An 18,850-nucleotide genomic window follows, 5' to 3' on the forward strand; every position below is an offset into this window, starting at 1 on the left:
TCCCCAAACAGGGCTTTCAAGCCACAGCCCCTTCGCTGCTGTTTTTGCTGTCCCTGCAATTCATATCCCAAGATATGGGACTTACTTGTGAGTAGACATACCTAGGGCTGGGGTCTGAGGCACACTTACCTGGGAGTAAACTTCACCTGGGGACTTACTTTTGAGTAGATGCTTCCCTTGCACCAGGAGGTTTTTTCCTGGCGCACAAGAAGCTGAGCCCCTGCAGCTACCATGGGAGACCCCCCCACCCACCCAAGCCAATGGGGGCCCTTGGAATGCAGCCCCCAGGAATAAGAACCAGAGTCTCGGGGTTGTTGGAGCAGTTGGCTTCTTCCAGAGGATATCTTGGCGTTGGAGGAAGAGCTGACCCGAACCACAAGTAGGAACCACCTAGTGCTCTTGTGGGCTCTGCAAAAGAGATCTAGACAGTAGGTCTGGTCTAGAGGGTAGAGCTGCTGTTGTGCCCGAAGATGCCATCTGAAGGTCGCCTGTTCAAGACCACTGGAAGCCCCGGTTCCAGCAAGACCTCGATAAGCTGACCAGAGCAATTTTGGGTGAGAGCCAAAAGAAGTCGGCTTTGAAGTCCTTTGTATGGGAGGAGACAGCAGCCAGAATGTGACCAGACTGTGAGAAGATCCACCTGGAATGTAGTCAGTTCTTGAAAGACAGAACTTCTCTGTTTACTGTAAAAACTCCAGGGGTTTAGAGAACACCTGCACATGTCAATCACCTTGAATAAAGCCCCAAAGGAGCAATCCAATGGCCAGAAAGGCAGTATATAAAAACCTATTATTATTATCCTTCCTAAAGGACGTAGAGCGCTCGGTGGAGTGGCTCAGAAATCCCCAAGGAGGCCTTGTACACCTGCTGAGAAGAGGCCCATCTGGAAGACTGGCACAGAGGGCACTGTGATTCTCAGTTTGTCATCCTCTCTTGAGCTGGGGAAGGCACATGGTGCCCAGAAAGAGAGAAATCCCAAACACCAGGCATCCCAATCAATGACCCAGTGAGTAGCAGGGAAGGAAAGGGGAGGGAGGCGGCACTGACACACCACCCCTTCCTGAACTAAACTCCGCCCATCCTCTTTCGTAGGGCTGCAATGTAGCTCCTGATAATCATCCTATACCAGCGATTTTCGCCACTTCATCTCATCTCATGGCACACTGAGAAGGTGCTAAAATTGTCCAGGCACACCTTCAGTATTTTGACCACTGACAAGGCACACCATGCTGCTGGCAGGGGGATCAAATCCTCCAATTGCCCTACTAATAAATGACCCTCCTCAGACTCCCATGGCACACCTGCGGGCCATCCGTGGCACACTAGTGTGCCATGGCACAGTGGTGGAAAATCACTGCAGCAATACGCAGGCCACCACCCCTCTGGCTATGCTACTGGGTGGAGCAAAATTACAAATGTTGGACATTTCTTTCATAGGAAGATCTAGCATTTCCTACAGCAGTTAAAGTCGATGTAGCACATCTTGTCGCTCCATGGGAAACATCAGCAAGCAAATTCTCCACCACCTGACCTGACCACAGGAGCTGTTTGGGACACAAGGGGCATTTCCTGCAGCCCTTTCATAAGGCAGATTTCCTTAAACAGTCCTTAAACAGAGGTCCTTAAACAGTCACGGATTTTTGGGTTAATTTATGTCGCCAACAGGGGCTGCTCTCTGGGTTTTCCATCCAAGAAGCCAAAAATACTGGAGGCTGCGCCAGGCTCCCCTTCCCTCCAGGTGGACCAGTAAGAGCTGAGCTCCTGGAAAGTCCCAGTCACAGAGACAGTCCTCCTGCTCGTATCAGAGAAGCTCGACTACCTCTGTCCGATTTGGGTTGCAGGTGTCCTCTGCGGGGTCTTCCTTCTCCCATGCGGCAGAGGGACAGTCATGGCCAGAGCCCCCGTTCACATCCCCCAGGGGGAGGTAGGTGTATTTGCCTCGGTTGTGTTGCTCTGTGGAGTTGCACAACAGGAACCTGATGTTTCCCACCACGCTGAGCACAAGGAGCAGCGCCAAGATGGAGGTCACGCCAATCCAGGTCTTCCTAGGAAGAGGCAAGAGCTGTGTCACGTGTGCAGCCACACAACAGCTTGGGAACCTGCTTCCTTCAGAAGGAGACTGCTGGTCCTGCAATCTCGCCACAGCAGCACTGCTCTCAGCAGTTGGCTCAGAGGCTCAGGTTCGCAGAGGCTGGACATGGCCAGGGCTAGGGACCCTAGCGGAGGCCATCCCCACCTGAGACTTTGGTGCTTGTGAGAGTTGATATGAGGAAGCGCCTCTTCTTCAGCAGGCTTCTCGGGTTCCTGCCCGCTGGCCCACCTGTCTGCTCTCCCTGGTTGGAGCATGCCCTCTACCCCTGCTTGTGTCTCCCAGTTCTCTCCCTGCCTCTACCTTTCACCTTCAAGATCAAGGCAGCTGCCTGCCTCTCTGCCCGTCCTCTCCTTCGTACCAGCCTAGAAGGAATGAAGGGCCTGGTAGCAGCCTGGGGTTATCACTTGCCCACTGGATTCTTGGAACCTCAGCTTTCAACTAATAGGTTGAAATCTGCTGGCCTACAGTGACAGGCAGTAGTTCTCCAGGGGCTTCCAGCAGAAATCTCCTCCCCCAGCTGTACCCGGAGATGCTGGGGACTGAACCAGGGGCCTTCTGCCTACCCAGCAGCTGCTCTACCACTGAGCTGTGAGCTCCCTGCACTGTGTTCATCCTTGCCTGTTTTTACTGCACTCTTCTGTACAGGGCTGTCTGCACACTCACTGGTGGACAGTTCCTGGGCTTTTTCCCCTCCAGGCACTGACCAGGCTGGGAGCTGCTTAAATTTTAGGAAGGTTGTATTACAAGCCTTTGGGCCACATCCTGGAGCCCATTTATTGAACATTCAGTGCGTGGGGATGTCTTTGCTATAGTGCCACTGCACTACACCAGCTTTACACCAGAAGACTGGCAGGCATTGGAATGATTAAGAAAACACATACATGCTACTTACTGGGTGACAACAAGTCCCTCCTTGTGCTGTGCTGTCAGCCAACATTGCCTGGCTGGAAAAGAAAAGCAGAAATGAGACAGGACCAAAAAAATGACCACTTCCCAGAGGTCATGAAAGAAACAGCAAAATTCCAAAATGATGGCCAACTAGAGCCCTCCCATGAAGGCTCCATCCTTGAGTCAGAGCAAGGGTCTAGATCAAGGGTGGCCAAACCACGGCTTGTGAGCCACATGCGGCTCTTTGACATATAACGTGCAGCTCACGGAAATATGTTGGCCGAGCTCCTTTTGGCACCACAATTAATATAAACGGTAAATAACACATTTTCAAGCTTTATAATTATTTGCCAGGTATAGACTGGGAGTTCACTGGATTAAAATGTAAGTTTTATCTACAATGAACAATTAATATATTTAAAAACTTCTTAGACATTGTGGATCTCAAACTTGTCTCCTGTGGCTCTCAAACAGCTGAAGTTCTATTGTAAGTTTGGCCACCCCAGTCTTGGTTCTTCCTCTCCATTGCCAAGTGAGTGGGAAACAGAGGATCAAGAACGGAGAAGACCAGCAGATTAAAAAAAAAAAGGCTGTGGAGATGACCTCCATTTCCTGACACATTTCAAGACACAAAGATTGCACGTCAGCTACTCATGGACATCTTTGCTAGGTGGGGGCTTCTGGTGGCCAATACCAACTTCCTCTCAGAGTGTATGGAAGGATTGGGGGAAGGCTGTGACGTCAAGCACCCGACCCCATTCCGTACCATTGCCAGACTCACCTGCTTGTGGCACTGCCCTTCTGGCACTGCCCAGCTGCTCTAGAGGAGAGTGAAGTGCCAGAATGGGCAGGCGCACTTTCTATTCTGTTCATGGCCCCTGCAGTGCCAAAGTTGGTCAAAGAGTGTGTGAGAGTGTGTGTGCCCATTCCAATAACTGGGACGTGTCACTACAGCAACTGATCTTTGTCCCACCCAAGGCTGAGCTTTTCCTCTTTAACCTTGGATAGGGGAGAGGTCCCTCAGAGCTGGGGTAGCATCAGCAGGCAAGCACAACCCCTGTAACATTAGGACTAACATTGTTAACTTTGCACATACACAAGTAAAACATCCACAAAGTCTGTGCTTCACCACTGAGCTATGGTTGCTCCTATGGAAATGCTGTCTGCCATGTCAGGCCATTGGTCCACCTGGCTCAGTGTGGGTTACACTGACTGGCAGCAGCAAGACTCCAAGGTTTCAGACTGGCCCTTTTATGCTCAATGAGAGCATGTGCTCAATCACTGGCCTACAGCCCCCACCCCTGCCCCAGCATGACAGAGATACATACCTCTGGCTAATGTGTTCAGTGGGGTAGACTCATAAGAGATGTTGCAGCTCCCTGTCTTCGGATCACAAGGACACTGATCTGGGCACTGACAAGTGTGCTGGCAGTGTGCGCCATACTGCCCAATATGGCATGCTGGGAAATTGATGGCAAAACACCAGTTACACAATACAAAATGCTGTGCCACACTAACACAACCACAGATCACACGAGGCCTTGAGAGAGGGCAAGGTCAGGCCCGCGACCATTGGACTTGAGGCCCAGGCCCAGTGGAAATGCACCCTCCCTACTATCATCTCCATACTGCTCTTCTGAGAGGGCAGGAGACAGCTGAACCTATGATGCTGCCTGCTACTGCATCACAGTTTCCAATGTTGCCCCATTTTAAAAAAAATCCCTGCATGCAGAAAGCTAGTATGCCAAAGGGAGGACTAGGCTAGAAGTGTTCTCTAATGTGCCAGCTTTCCAAAGGGGAGGAACTTTGTGATGGGGCATCATCCCATCAGATTCCTGCCCCCAACACCTTCTGCCCCACCCCCCTTGTCTTGCAGTCCTAGCAGCCTGGTGTAGTTTCAGACTTCAAAGCCTTATACAATTTGGTCACATTTACAAATCAGTCCCACTCATGTTGCCTGCCTTGCAGACTTAACTGGGCAGATGTGGTTCTGGAAACACTCGGCCACAAGGCCTCAGGCAGCAGGGAGGCTCCTGCTGCTAAATAAAATACAATCTCTCACCTTCTTCACAAAGGGGGCCTTGGTAGCCAGCTGGGCAGGTGCAGGACCCATGGACAGGGTTGCATTCGCCCCCATTGCGGCAGAGGCATTTCTGAGCACAACCATCACCATAGAAGCCACTGGTGCATGCTATTATGGGGGGGGGAGAACCACACAAAACTGGATCAGAGCTCTTGATGGTTGTAAGCACAGTACAATATTCAGTAAAAACGCAGCCAATTCACACGACTTGAGCTCCAGGAGCTGACAACAAACTTGCAAATATTAATTCCTCCCCCCACACTTGTCCCCCACAAACCAGCAGAGGAAAGGTCCTTTACAGCTACCCAAGGTCCAGCATGGTGTGGTGGCTGGAGTGCTGGGCTTGAACTGAGAAGAGCTGGGTTCAGGTTTAGCCAGGAAACTTACTGGGTGACCTGGAGTGGAGGAGGCTGCTATTTTGTTGCCATACAAAGGAAGGGGGACCATTTTCAGATGTGAAAAATAAACTCTCTCCAAGAGGAGACACCAGGGATTGAAACTGGGCCCTTCTACGTACAAAAACATGTGCTCAGCCAGCCTCTTTAAGGAGAATGGAGCCCCACTTACAGGCATGGTTCAAGTACATCTACCCTCTTCTCAGGCTCTGCCTATTACCAGAATCAACTCAAGCTCAGACTTTGCCACTCGTATATAGAACTCATCCTACAAACCTACTCTTTGTTTTTTGCAGCAACTGTTACCCTGCACATGCCTGATCTCATCTGATCTCAGAAGCTAAGCAGGGTCAGGCCTGGTTAGTACTTGGATGGGAGACCGCCTGGGAATACCAGGTGCTGTAGGCTTATACCATGGTCTTTCGAGACTGAAGGTTGCCAGCCAACCAACTCTTTGTTTTTGAAGTGCGGGCACACATTTTTCCCCTTCCCAACACCCTCTGGATTGCATGGGGTGGGAGGGAAAGAAATACACCCAGATGGTGGCAGTAGCAGAAAGCAACTCCAGGGGACAAAGTCTGCCCAGAACATTTTGTAATGTGGCCTGCGTGGGTCAGAACGAAGACAAGAGATTCCACCGAGCCCCAGAGGAACACCGCCATCCATATGAGCGAGTCCCTTGCACAAGGAAAGGTTGTACCCCAAATCCCTGGCCTCTGTGACTGCAAATGTGGGAAATGCTTGCTGACTGTTCCAGCCAGCCCTTTCAAGTCAAGATTGTCCAGAAAGCTGGTTACCTTCACTACAGTTGGAGCCCATCCATCCAGCATCACAGAGGCAGCCGGCTGCATTTGGAGGCAGGGACAGGGGAACAGAGAGAGAGAGAGAGAGAGAGAGACTATGAGCCCAATTAGTGAGATAAGCTTTGACTTTGGTACAGGAAGGCAGGAGAGAGAAGGGGATGTCTAGGCAGAAAAAGGCTTCCTGGCAGGTTGGAGAGCAGGACAAGGGCAAATGGGGCATTCAGGAATGCAGACTCCAAATATAACACAACCCAAGAACTCTGGAAAAGCAATTGGACTCTGCAGTGAGATACTTTCTGGCTACTAAAGAGCCTAGTGGGACCAAAGAGATCTGGACCATTATTCAGTATAAGTCCGAGGCTGCCCTTAATTGTGGAAATGTTAAGTATTTCTTTTGAAACCTTAACCAGCCTCTGCTCCTGTGTAGGGTGATTTCTTACAGCAGCCTCGGCAGGTAGTGGATTGTATCATAGGAAGAGGTCCTTCGGCCAATTGCTCTGCTTCCAACAAACTGAACCAAGCAAACCAGGACTGAAGTTTCCTTATAACTGCAACTGAAGCAAATGCAGACTTCTCCCCTCTCAGTTACCTCCATCTCCAGTTCCCTCCTCTTTCCATGGTTGTCTTGGGTGATGAACTATGGATTGTAAACACCTCAGGGCAGAGACTCTTTCCTTTGCACTTTATGTACAGCTACACACAGTGATGGTGCCATGATAGCAGAGATTGAGGAAGGGAATACCCGAGAGTAAGAAAGCAAGAGGAAAGGGAGAGACTCAAGCCTGCCACCCGGAAATAAAGGTCTACTGACAGATATGCTGGCCAGTTTTTCAATTAAGAAAAAAAAAAGAAAAATAAAACCCTTGAAGAAGATTTGTGCCATCGTCAAATAAAGCAACAAGAACAGCCTACTCAAGGTTCCTTCTCTCTCTTTTTAAATTCAAACAAGTTGCCTTCATTGATCAATGTTAATTTGGGGGCAGATGGGGGGGGGGCTTCATTTCTCTCATTGTTTTGCCTTACATCTACCCACCCTTTTATCCTCTGCCTGCCAGCCCCACCCCATTCCGATTCTCTTTTCAGATGATTCAGTACAATCCAAGGGGATGCGACAAACTCGATTTCTGAGCACCAAGCTCTCCTTTAGCCACCAGGCTGGGGTGTGCACCTGCTCCTAGCAATGTGCTTTTCCAGTCCAGCTCTGCTCGGCCCAGACACTCCCACCTGCTTCAAGGACTTACTCTCTGTGCACATGCCGTGCAGAGTGCAGTTGGCGGGGCCACAGTCCAGCACACTGCAGGCTGGCCCTTTCCAGAAAGCTCCGCTGCATCGGCATTCCCCAAGCACACATTGCCCGTGCCCGCTGCAATCCGGAGGCTGGCAAGCAGGCTCGTGGATGCACACAGCTGTTGAAACCTGCCGAGGGCAGCGCCACATGGGGTCAAACACGCTGGAAAGATAGAACAGAGAAAGTCTGACCTGATCCAGAGGACCACCTGAACTTCAGGGCCCAGGATCAAAAGAACCAGCGTGCTTGGTGTGCAGGCGACAACCAGCTGGCTTCTCTTGCACTGCTCCTTGCCACACTGTGGTGGCTGTTCTAGTGGGATCCATGGGGGATCCAGGACCCCCAAGGATACGGAATTCTGCAGATAATGAAATCTGTGAGGGAGGTAGCCGGCAAACTGCATGTGCTTTTTAGAAGGGATTTCTGGATGCAGTGGTGTAGCTAGCAGGGGGTATAGGGGGTAGCTATCGCACCAGCCCAAAGGCTGCCTGGAGGCAACAGTCTGGCTGCCCACCTCCACTGTTGCACCCCCCTGCAAATGCCACTTGCTCCTCTTGCAAAAAGTGCCAGGAAAAAAACAGCATTCTGCAAGGGGGGCAAGCAGGGATTGCAGTCTCTGGCTGTGTGCTCCCCTTGCTCCAGGAGTTTGGGGGTGCCTGGGGGGAGGGGCGGAGCAAAGAGTCAGAGTTTCCAATTGCCACTTGCAGCTCTCGGGGGCAAGCAGGGGGAGGGCTGGGGAGAGGCAGCAGAAAACGCAGGTGACGTGTCACGCCTGGAAGAGACGTCACTTCCAGGTGTGACGTGGCAATTGTAACTTTACTAGGCTTCAGGGTGGCTGGCTACGCCACTGCCTGGATGCGACTGGAAGAAACTTCCAGTCACATACGGAGGTCCTCTGAGGCCCTCCTGCCATGGGTTCGTACCTGCGGATATTCAAATCTGCAACTGCCGGGCCCACGGATAAGGAGGGCCCCCTGCAGTTTCCCATTTCCCCTGCCTCTACCCTCCACGTACCCCTCCCACATGGCACTTCCTTCCCTCCCTCCAGGCTCAGCACTGACATCCGCCTCTCCATCTCAGTTTCAAGTTGCTCAACGGAACAGTGACCGGAGGTGCTTAAAGGGACAGGAGCCAAACAGGACACTCCAAGCACAGCATCCAGGTGTAATGGAGGGTTTTTAAAAAGAATCCCTCTGCCATCATCTTCAGGGTGTTAATTAGCCAAAAAGTGGGCATTAGAAGGGAATTGGAATATTTGGACGGGACAAGAGGGAAGAACTACTGTATGTACCCCACCCTGAGCTTCTTGGTGGAAGGGCAGTATGTAATGATACTGTAAATGTAAATGTAAATGATTGTGAGCAGAGGAGACCAAGCATGGCTTCACCATCTTGAAGTGCTCTGGTGGGGGTCTAATTGCACCATCCATCAGTGCAAGATTAGGCCATCCTTGGGTCCCTTCGGGTTCCTTAGCTTCTGGGTCCCTTGGGGGAGAAAGGCAGGATATAAACGTAGTAAACAAAATCCTTTCGGTAAACAGGGACTGCACGTACCAGTGATCTGAGGGGTAGTTAGCAAGGGTTCCATTTAAGACCAGAGTAACCGATCCTCCACCATCCAAGTTGATAGCATTGACCACACCAAGCTTCTTCAGGAAAGCTGCCATTTCCCAGAGGTTGAGGCTGCAGCGGCAAACAGGGGAGGGATGTGCACAGCACACTGGTGTAAGAAACTAAGCTGCAGATCAGATTTCCCCAGTTTTAATCCCGCTGTAGTTGTGATGCCTGACTGACACTCTTGCCAACTTCATTTCTAGCTTCACAGCCAAAGAAAGCTTGCAACCCCAGAGCGCAAGGCACATTTTCACACCTCCCTGCTGGTAGCATGGCATAAAGATTGTCACTGTGTTCTTGCGCAGCACCCTAGCTCTGCTTCTTGCCACAAAATGGCTGCTGCAGGAGACTCCACTACAAATCCCCTCCCACTCAGCCCTAACTGAGAATGTGGGGGGGGGGGAAGAGAGAGAAAGAGGGAGGAGAGTGAAAAAGCAGCCTTCCAAAAACAAAACTGAAAAAAAACCTGCTGGGCTCTAAGGAGTTCAGCAAACCTGCTCCCAGCAGCTGCAGGGTCAGAATGGGGGGTTGGATGAGAATTCCCCCAGGAAGAGAATTCAGGTGTTTGACTTCTAGTAGTGGGTCCAAAGCCGCCCTGGGTCCCTTTGGGGAGAAGGGCGGGGTATAAAGTTATTATTATTATTATTAGTGGGAGGAGTATTCTCAAATGGGTACAACTTCTTTCAAGAGAGGACAACTAAGTAACAATGCCAACTTAGGGCCCAATCCTATCCAATTTTCCAGTGCCAGTGCAGCTGTGCCAATGGGGCGTACACTGCATCCTGTGTTGGGGAGGCAGTGACAGAGGCCTCCCCAAGGTACGGGAACATTTGTTCCCTTACCTCTGGGCTGCATTGCAGCTGCACCAGTGCTGGAAAGTTGGATAGGATTGGGACCTTAATCTGTGGAACTGCTTGGCACAGGAAGCGGTGATGACATTTGGCCTAGATGCCTTTCAAAGGGAAATGGGCAGGTTTACGGAGAAAATGTCTACCACAGGTTACAAAATGTGATGGGTATGTGTTCAACCTTCTGGTTTTAGGCTACCTCAGAATGCCAGGATCAAGGGAGTGGCACCAGGATGCAGGTATCTTGTTGCCTTATGTGCTCCCAGTGGCATCTGGTGGGCCACTGAGAGATATAGGAAGCTAGACTAGATGGGTCCTGGACCCAAATCAGCAATCCTCTTCTTATGTCCCAACTTATCAGGATGGAGAGCTTTTAGGATAAGGGCCCCTGCAGCATCTCTCCTTCTAGGAAATGAGCCCCTGAGCAGAGTAGCAAACTCCTCTTACCCCCTGCTGCCTGTCTGCCCATCCACTTGCATCAAGACCAGTCGCCCCTGTGCGTCATGCCCCACAGCCGACCTAGCTGACAAAGTGTTGATGAACATGTCAAAGGCCCCTGCCAGGAGAAAGAGGACAGGTCACAAATTAGCAGGGAAAACTCACCATTTTCTTGAAAATTTATTTTGCAAAACCCCTCCTTGAACAAGGCACTCCCCTACCCCTGTCCATCACTGCATCAAGCAGCTGGCCAAAAGGAATATATTGTCCTCCCTCAGCAAGGTCATAGTGGCTAGTCGCTGGAAGGCTGGGATCTCCAGGTGGTGGGGTTTTGTTGGCCTTGTCCTGTAGCATGCAAATTGTCTCACTTGCTTGAGTCATCTTAATTTCAACATCTTGGCTCTACTGACAGTATGGCACAGCACCTGCTTGTACCCAACTATGTACAAGAGGTGTACAAGAGGTGGGAGGCGGGATTGTAGAAGGTGGAAGTCTTTTGGTTTCTTCCATGATTGTATGAAACCTACCATTATACTTACAAATCTCCCCTGCCCATCAGTCAGAAATCACCAGCCTCAGTCACCTTCCACTGCTAGGCATTTTTACCCATATATTTTGCCCCAGGCAGACTCCAATTCTGCAACCAGAAATGCTGAATTCTGCAGATGGAATACTTGATGCAAGAGCACACAATATCTCCTACTTTGCTTAAGTTATTGTTTCCATTCATCATGAGGACTAGAAAGCATCCTACATTCCAACATGCTGGTTGGCCACAGTAAAGCCCCTGCCTCTCTTGTTCTACGTTTAGAGAAAAGCCACAGTGGCGACCTGATTCCTGCGTCTCGTTGCATTCCACTGCCCGGCTCTGGTTCACGTACACCTCTCCGTTGCGCAACAGCCAAACCACCCCGCTCACCAGCTGCACAAATGGGTTCTCTTTCTCCATCACATCCTCTTCGGAGAGGTAGCTGGAAGAGACAGCAAAAGGATGCACGTGAACTGAAGAAAGAGGGGTTGGGGAACATCAGATGTGCAGGTTTGGGTTCATACTGTTAATTAACCTTATTTGGGAGGGGGGAACATTGATCTGCCAAAATGCAATGCTCAAATGTAAAATCTTCATACCTGGAAACATTTGGCAGGCCATCAGAAAAATCCAGATTAAATTCCTTTTTGGGGGGAGAGCTTCTTCTGGCCTGTGGACCTCCCATCAGTGAGCTATGCGTGATTTAAGCAAAACCATAGCTACAGCAATGCTGGCCAGCTCTTACCCAAAGACGAGAGTGCCATCCTTCCGGATGCCAAACTGAGCATTCTGCACCCCTCCGGAGGTCTGCACCAGCCGTCCGTCACTCACGACGTTCCCCAAGCATGCGCCAGACTTCATATCAAAGTAACCCCCATTCTGGGCCACCAGGCACTTGCCTCGCCTCGCCGTCTCTTCCACGGTCACCCTACTGTGGGAACGGCAGCCTCCCTGCCCACCAGGCTCCAGCACGGAGAAGGTCCGCAGAGGGTCTCTCACCACGGTGTAGTGGCCGTAGACCGGTCGCTGGTTCTGACCCTCGGGAGGAAAATACGAAACAAAGTCACGCGTGGTGGCCAGAGGGGAGGTGCTGCTGCTGTTGTCGCCAGGCCAGGACTCATGCGCTGGGTGGCCCTGCATGAGAGCTTGACAGTCTCGGGCGAACCGCAGGTGGTGCTGAGGGCCATGGTGAGGAGGAGGGTACGGCAGCAGCAGGTCGTCATTTAGGGAGCTCCTGAAAGTCATCAAGTTTCAAGCATCAATAAAGCTGCTTCAGTCTGCTGGCCTGATTAGATCCTAGACCCACAATCCACCCTGATTCCTCCAGGCAAAACCCAGGACCTTAGCCTGAGATAAGAAGACAGGAAACAGACTTTTAACCAATCTCCCTTCCATCCCCTCCTCCACACCCACCTTCTCCACATGGCCTGTGGCTTTTCCTCATTCCCAACTTTAAACCCCACCTTCATCCCCCCACCCCGGCCTCATCCTTCTCTCACTGCCATTGCTGTTTTCCTTCTGTCCATTTCAGACTGTAAGCTCTCTGGAGGTAGGGAACCACATCATGTAAACGAAACAACTGCACACGCTCTCCCTGGCTACTGCTTCCTCCACTCCACTATCTTCCCTTTGCCATCTCCAAAAGAACGTAAGAGCCCCACTGGATCAGGCCAAAGGCCCATCTAGTCCAGCTTCCGGTATCTCACAGTGGCCCACCAAATGCTCCAGGGAGCACACAAGACAACAGGCACAACCGCCCTTGTGTCAGTATTTAGAATGTAAAGCTTTTCACCCTGTGTAAAGCGTCATTTATGCTGACAGTGCATATAAATAACCTATACTGCTTATGTAACTCAGCAAGTGTATGGTACAACTATTAAAAGAGACCTCCTACAATCAAAGGTTTAACAGATGCAAAGCCATGCATTTAACTGAGTGAAGGATGACAAATAAGAGACCTGTACCTATTATTTATTAACAGTATTTATATACCGCTTTTCAACTAAAAGTTCACAAAGCGGTTTACAGAGAAAAATCAAATAACTAAATGGCTCCCTCTCCCAAAAGGGCTCACAATCTAAAAAGATGCAAATGAACACCAGCAGACAGCCACTAAAACAGACAGTGCTGGGGAGAGGTGGGCCAGTTACTCTCCCCCTGCTAAAAAAAGGAGCACCCACTTGAAAAAGTGCCTCTTACCCAATTACCCTATACGAGCCCCTATACCTAGCCAACATATGGAACATGGAACAGAGGCACTGTAAATTCTACAACTGGCATAAACACACAGCCATTTTGCACTCTAATCCCTGGTTTAGTTTACAAACATTTTGGAACCATTGATGTTTCAGTCACAGAGGGACATCTTTGTTTTGATTCATTTATTTGATTCAAATATCAGCGGAAAACTGCAGGTAAGCAAATCCATGGATATGGGATCGGCAGATATGGGGGGGAGGGAGAAGGCCTGTATGTACTACAACAGGGGTGCCCAAACCCCGGCTCTGCCCTCAAGGACCCCCAATGCGGCCCTCAGGGACACGCCAGTCTCCAATGAGCCTCTGGCCCTCTGGAGACTTGCTGGAGCCCACACTGGCCCGACGCAACTCCTCTCAGCATGAGGGCGACTGTTTGACCTCTCACATTGGCTGTGGGATGAGGGCTCCCTCCACTGCTTGCTCTTTCACGTCTATGATGCTGTAGCAGCAGCAAAGAAAAAGCCAGCCTTGCTTTGTGCAAGGCCTTTTATAGGTCTTGAGCTATTGCAAGACCTTCATTCAGTCATATAAGTTCCACCTCTAGTATATTAATTTATGTGAACTTATGTAAATTTATTCTAATTTGAAATGTAAATTAATTCTTTTTTCCCCCGGCCCCCGACACAGTGTCAGAGAGATGAAGTGGCCCTCCTGCCAAAAACTTTGGACACCCCTGGACTACAACATAGCACAGCATTGTTTCATTCTGGAGTCAATCCTCATATGCTTCCCTTCCCCCTTTCTAGTTCAGCAAGTTTCTAATCTCCCTTTAATTGCCTGAAGGCTAGTTCCAGGAAGAGGAAATGCCACGTCTTCTCATCCAACAAATGTCTCTTCACACACTCAGTATGGAAACCCTTGACGTGTTGTACAGCAGCTGGTGCATATGTGGTGACCTCGCTGTGTGTACAATGCAGGGCGTTCCCACATAGTTGTAGAGTAGACCAGTTGGTCTCCATGATCAATTCCTTCCCACCAATTGTTTTTTTTAAAAAAAGAAGGGAAGGGAAGATCACAGGAATGAAGTGAATGCATCTGAAAATGTATGGGTATGACAAGCACTTCACATTATGTTGTTTGCACAGCAAGTCCAGGATTGCTGCACCAGTGAGTGCATAAACATATTCCACACCAGCGGGGTGAATGAACCCTTAAGACACAAACTTATTCTGCCACCTGCTCTTTTTTCAAGTCTACAGTGTGGTCATATTTGAAATATTGCTTCTAGCTCCGGTCACCGCTTCTCCAAAAAAATACTGTGCAAGTGCAAAAGACAGCAATGTCAAATGGTTGGGAAGAGGGACCGGACCACCTTCCTTACAAGAAATGGTGTCAGAGTGTGGGGCTTTATTGTTTACAAAATAGAGGTTACAGAGCAGACATGACAGGCAGCCGAATCCTAACCTGTGCTGGAACAGGCAGGCTGGATGACCTGCGCTGTATCCAACGCAGGGTTAGAGGTGGCTGTAGCGCAACTTGGGGCAAAGGGATATTTTTCCTCTTACCCCAAGCACTGCCCCAGCCATTGCAATGGGGCTACTCGGATTTGTGCCAACCAAATCGCTGTCACAGATCCGGCTAGCCCAGTGTTAGGCCAGGCTGCTTGGGGGGAGGTGTTAAGTGCCGGAGCCTGGCCTAAGTGCCGGTGGCTGGTCCCACCTCTCTCCCAGGCCCACCCTGTCCAACAGTCCACTCACTCTCTCCTTGCCCTGAAACTCCCACGAAAAACCCTCCTCCCCAAACCCCTGCGCTGGCAGCTTGCCACCAGTACAAATTTATCTTTGCCAGGGCTTGCTTCAGCACAGGGAGGCCGACATACATCCTTGCACTGGCCTCTCTGACTCCCGCGGTGGCGTGAACGTGCTTTACAACATGTTTGTGACACCAGAAAGCCGGCATAAGGAACTTGCACCTGCTTAAGTACAATCTAGGACTGCGCTCTAAGTTTCATTAACTTATGCATGGTGGAGAAAATGAGAGGTTTCTCATAACACCAGTCACCCCATGAAACCAACTGGCAAAGATTCAGATGGAGGAGACAAAGAATGTCAGAATCAGCCCAAGTGAGAGAAAGTATTTGACCGTTGAAAAAGTACAATTTGTATTTGATAGTATTTGACCGTTGAAAAAGTACAATTTGTATTTGATAGTATTTGACCATTGAAAAAGTACAATTTTTTTGTAAGAGGCCATTTCTTTTGTCTCTCAAGAAACAGTTAACTGCCAAGAGCTCTTCCAGTTGCTCAAAGGAACACAAACTACATTTTTTCCATATCTGCAATTTACATCTGGCTAAATAGGCGTTGCGGAAGGGGGAGGAGAACATATATACACCACAAAGTAGTCAGACCACAGTATTGACTCAGAGACTACAATAACTGCTTTTAAGCACAACATAACTCAAATGGAGATCAGGCAAGGCTGATTTATATGGAGAAAGAGAATTGCCACATTGTCTAGTCTGGACAGAAAAGCATTTGTTCTGAGTGGAACTGGATCTACAGGAATATACACACGTTCTGTGAGTGACCAGTAGACACTTTAAGGCTCCATGTATGAGAGAAGGAGGCCTTTCTGCTAGACCATGAACAGCAGCAGCCAGCCAGCATGTGAGCAGCTGAAGCTCACCATTTTATATCCATGCAAGGGGGAAAAAACCAAGATACAAAGCTGAAATGCTTTGTAACTGGGCAGCTGTAACAGTCACAGAATCAGGACCAGTGAGAAAGAAAAGTAACACCCCTAGCAGGAAGCCCCCTTCACCACTGGCAGAGAAAAACTTACTAAACTGGAAACAGGCAGGGAAGTGGCTCTCCTAGAGCCAATTCAAACCCAATAAGCAGCTTATTATCTGCAAAGCCAGAGAAATGGCATTTTTTGAAAGTTCTCTTGTATTGTATTGTGTTTCCCTACAAGTAGAGGCCCAGCATATGTGGGAGAAAGATTCTAGCCAAATCCTCTCCCCAGTAAGCTAGTTTTCTGCATGCAAGAAGCAATACTGATTACAAAATAGCTACAATGTAGAGCAGCCAAAAACATGATGGAAAGCAGTAGGACACTCCATCCTGCCATGTCAGGACCAGAGCTCATGAGAGGGGGGTAAACTAAAGGGGGTAATTTGTGCCTGGACCCAGTGTCAAAAAAGGGGGTCCAGGAGCCAATGGAAGGGGCCCAGAAATTTCTTGGGATCTTACATTTTCTGATCTCACCCAAACTTGCTGACTACATGGGATGCTGTATGCACAATGGCAACTGCTGCTGCAAGCCACATGCACCAGGCTGAGGAATGCATACATGACACTCCTCAACACAGTGTCAAATCTGGGAGGAAACTGGACTGCTACAGTACTTCATTGGTTTGGGGATCATGAAGGAGTGTGTAGGAGCTCAGGGACACAGCTGTGGGACCACAGTTGCTGCAGAAGCTTTGCTGCACACAGGACACTTTCTATTCTAATGTAAACCTAAGTATTATGATGCTCATTTTCTGCGTGATTTTCTATAGCTAAATTTTTTTAGAGAGACTTAGGAGAGTGTTTGTTTTTCCATATTACTACATCTAGCTGCCGAAACTGTGCAGGCAGGTAGACCTGAGCTCTATCAGCATTGGGAAGCCCAGTAGACATCGGCTCCAAGGCTTTCCTGGCTGTCACCACCCTCCCCCTGCCCTGTTTCACCCCTCCCCACCCCTCTGGGAAGAGGCCCAAAAGAAAATTTGTATCCCCCCCAAATCAAATTCCTCTTGGAGATCCTGGTCTGGACTCTGCCACTTCACATGCAGATTCGGCCAAAGACTGGCTAGAAAGAATGAGGAAGGAGGGGACTAACCAGGAAGTGCCACCCACAAGGTTATTATACGTTTACATGTTTTTACATGTTTAAAGTCCTCCTGACCCCCCTTTGGGCACTTACCAGTCCCCAGCGTGACCCTGGACCGCCAGGAAGCAGCCGAGCAGCACTAAGGAGAAAGCAGAAAGTCTCTTCCCCAGTGCATGATCCAGGCACACCATGGAGGCCGCCATATTGAGCCCACTGATCGGTCACATGATCAGCCATCACATGCGAGGTTGAGCTCAAGAGGGAACAGGGAGCTGGTGGTTTCGCTGCGCCCTCTGGTGGCCGGTTCCATATGGACTTAAATGCCTGCTTCCTTCCTGGGGATTTAAACTGGGTTGCTGCTGCTGCTGAATTTTTGTCTCTAGCAGTGGAATTTATTTACTTGCCTGTTTCCTCTCACATGAAGTCATCACTAGTCTTACTAGATCTATACTGCAGATTGATTGATTGATTGATTGATTGAAGGCAGTGGCTCTCAAAGTTTTTAGCACCAAGACCCACTTTCTAGGACAGGGATGTCCAAACATTTTGGCAGGAGGGCCACATCATCTCTCTGACACTGTGTCGGGGGCCGGGGGAAAAAAGAATTAATTTACAATTTAAAATTTGAATAAATTTACATAAATGAATATATTAGAGATGGAACTTATATGAATGAATGAAGGTCTTGCAGTATAGCTCAAGGCCTATAAAAGGCCTTGCACAAAGCAAGGCCAGCCTTTCCTTCGCTTCCACTGCTGCATCACAGACGTGAAACAGCAAGTAGTGGAGGGAGCCCTCTTCCCACAGCTCAAGTGAGAGGTCGAACAGTCGTTCTCTTGCTGAGAGGCCAACACGGGCTCCAGCAAGTCTCTGGAGGGCCAGAGGCTCATTGGAGACTGGGGGCTCCCCAAGGGCCTGATTGAGAGCCCCCAAGGGCCTGAGGACCCCTGTTCTAGGACAATCTGTTCGAATGGGGAGGGCTGCTTGTTGAAAAGTACTCCTAAGTTTGGAGAATGTGCAGATTAGCTAATTAGAAATCTCTTCTATTGCCATGTTGCCCAAATGAGCCTCTTTCTCCAGCTCTTCTGCTTTTTTCCCCCAGCTGGACAGGCAACAAAAGTTAATCTCCTGCCACTTGTGGGCTGTCACTGGACTCTGCCAGTTTATGGCCAAGCAGCACCCCAGTATCATTCTTTCCCCTGCCTTTTTACAAAGGATAATTGTGACATCATCAGTGGACCCCCACCTTGTGGGCCCTGCTTCAAAAACATCAGGTTTTCAGATGCATCTAAGTGGGCAGTGCTAGCTGTTACATCATCACATGGTTGAAGAGGAACAAGGCATAGGGTGAGGCGTGCAGGTGCTCCTTAGGCATCATTCACAATCCAACAAGTAACAAGAACATCAGAAGAGCTCCACTGGATCAGGCCAAAGGATCATCTAGTTCAGCTTCCATTATGTCTCAGTTGCCCACCAGATGCCCAAGGGAGCACCCCACAAGATACCCGCATCCTGTTGCCACTCCCTTGCACCTGGCATTCTGAATGATGATTCACTGAATTACCTGCACCAATCTCGCACGTAAGAGCCTGAGAACAGCTGTGCAATTCCTGCCTCTCAACCCTAGTAGTTTTGCCGCAATTGTCACCAATCTCCAGGTGACAGCTGAAAGCCAACCTGGGGTTCTAGCAGGGCTTCCAGGAATTTCCAGCACTATATATTGGGGGGGGGGAAGCCTCCCAGAATTGCCTCAGTTAGAGTTGGCAGCCCTACCTACTGCTGGAAGCACTTGCATC

The 18,850-nt window shown here is 49.7% G+C and overlaps 1 protein-coding gene and 1 pseudogene across 1 annotated transcript; one reads left to right on the forward strand and one right to left on the reverse strand.

The window, feature by feature from the left end:
- Positions 1-292: 292 nt before the first annotated feature.
- Positions 293-17,257, reverse strand: NAGPA (N-acetylglucosamine-1-phosphodiester alpha-N-acetylglucosaminidase). Its single transcript, XM_066640809.1, has 11 exons — positions 17,148-17,257; positions 11,723-12,211; positions 11,280-11,419; positions 10,458-10,566; positions 9,103-9,231; positions 7,503-7,711; positions 6,256-6,303; positions 5,043-5,171; positions 4,309-4,440; positions 2,985-3,036; positions 293-2,045 (listed from the first exon to the last, which is right to left on the reverse strand). Exons 1-11 carry the CDS (start codon positions 17,255-17,257, stop codon positions 1,802-1,804), a joined length of 1,791 nt encoding a protein of 596 aa, XP_066496906.1. The 3' UTR covers positions 293-1,801.
- Positions 5,747-5,866, forward strand: LOC136633706 (5S ribosomal RNA; annotated as a pseudogene).
- Positions 17,258-18,850: the final 1,593 nt, after the last annotated feature.

Source organism: Tiliqua scincoides, chromosome 13 (assembly GCF_035046505.1).
Source record: "Tiliqua scincoides isolate rTilSci1 chromosome 13, rTilSci1.hap2, whole genome shotgun sequence".
NCBI lineage: Eukaryota > Metazoa > Chordata > Lepidosauria > Squamata > Scincidae > Tiliqua > Tiliqua scincoides.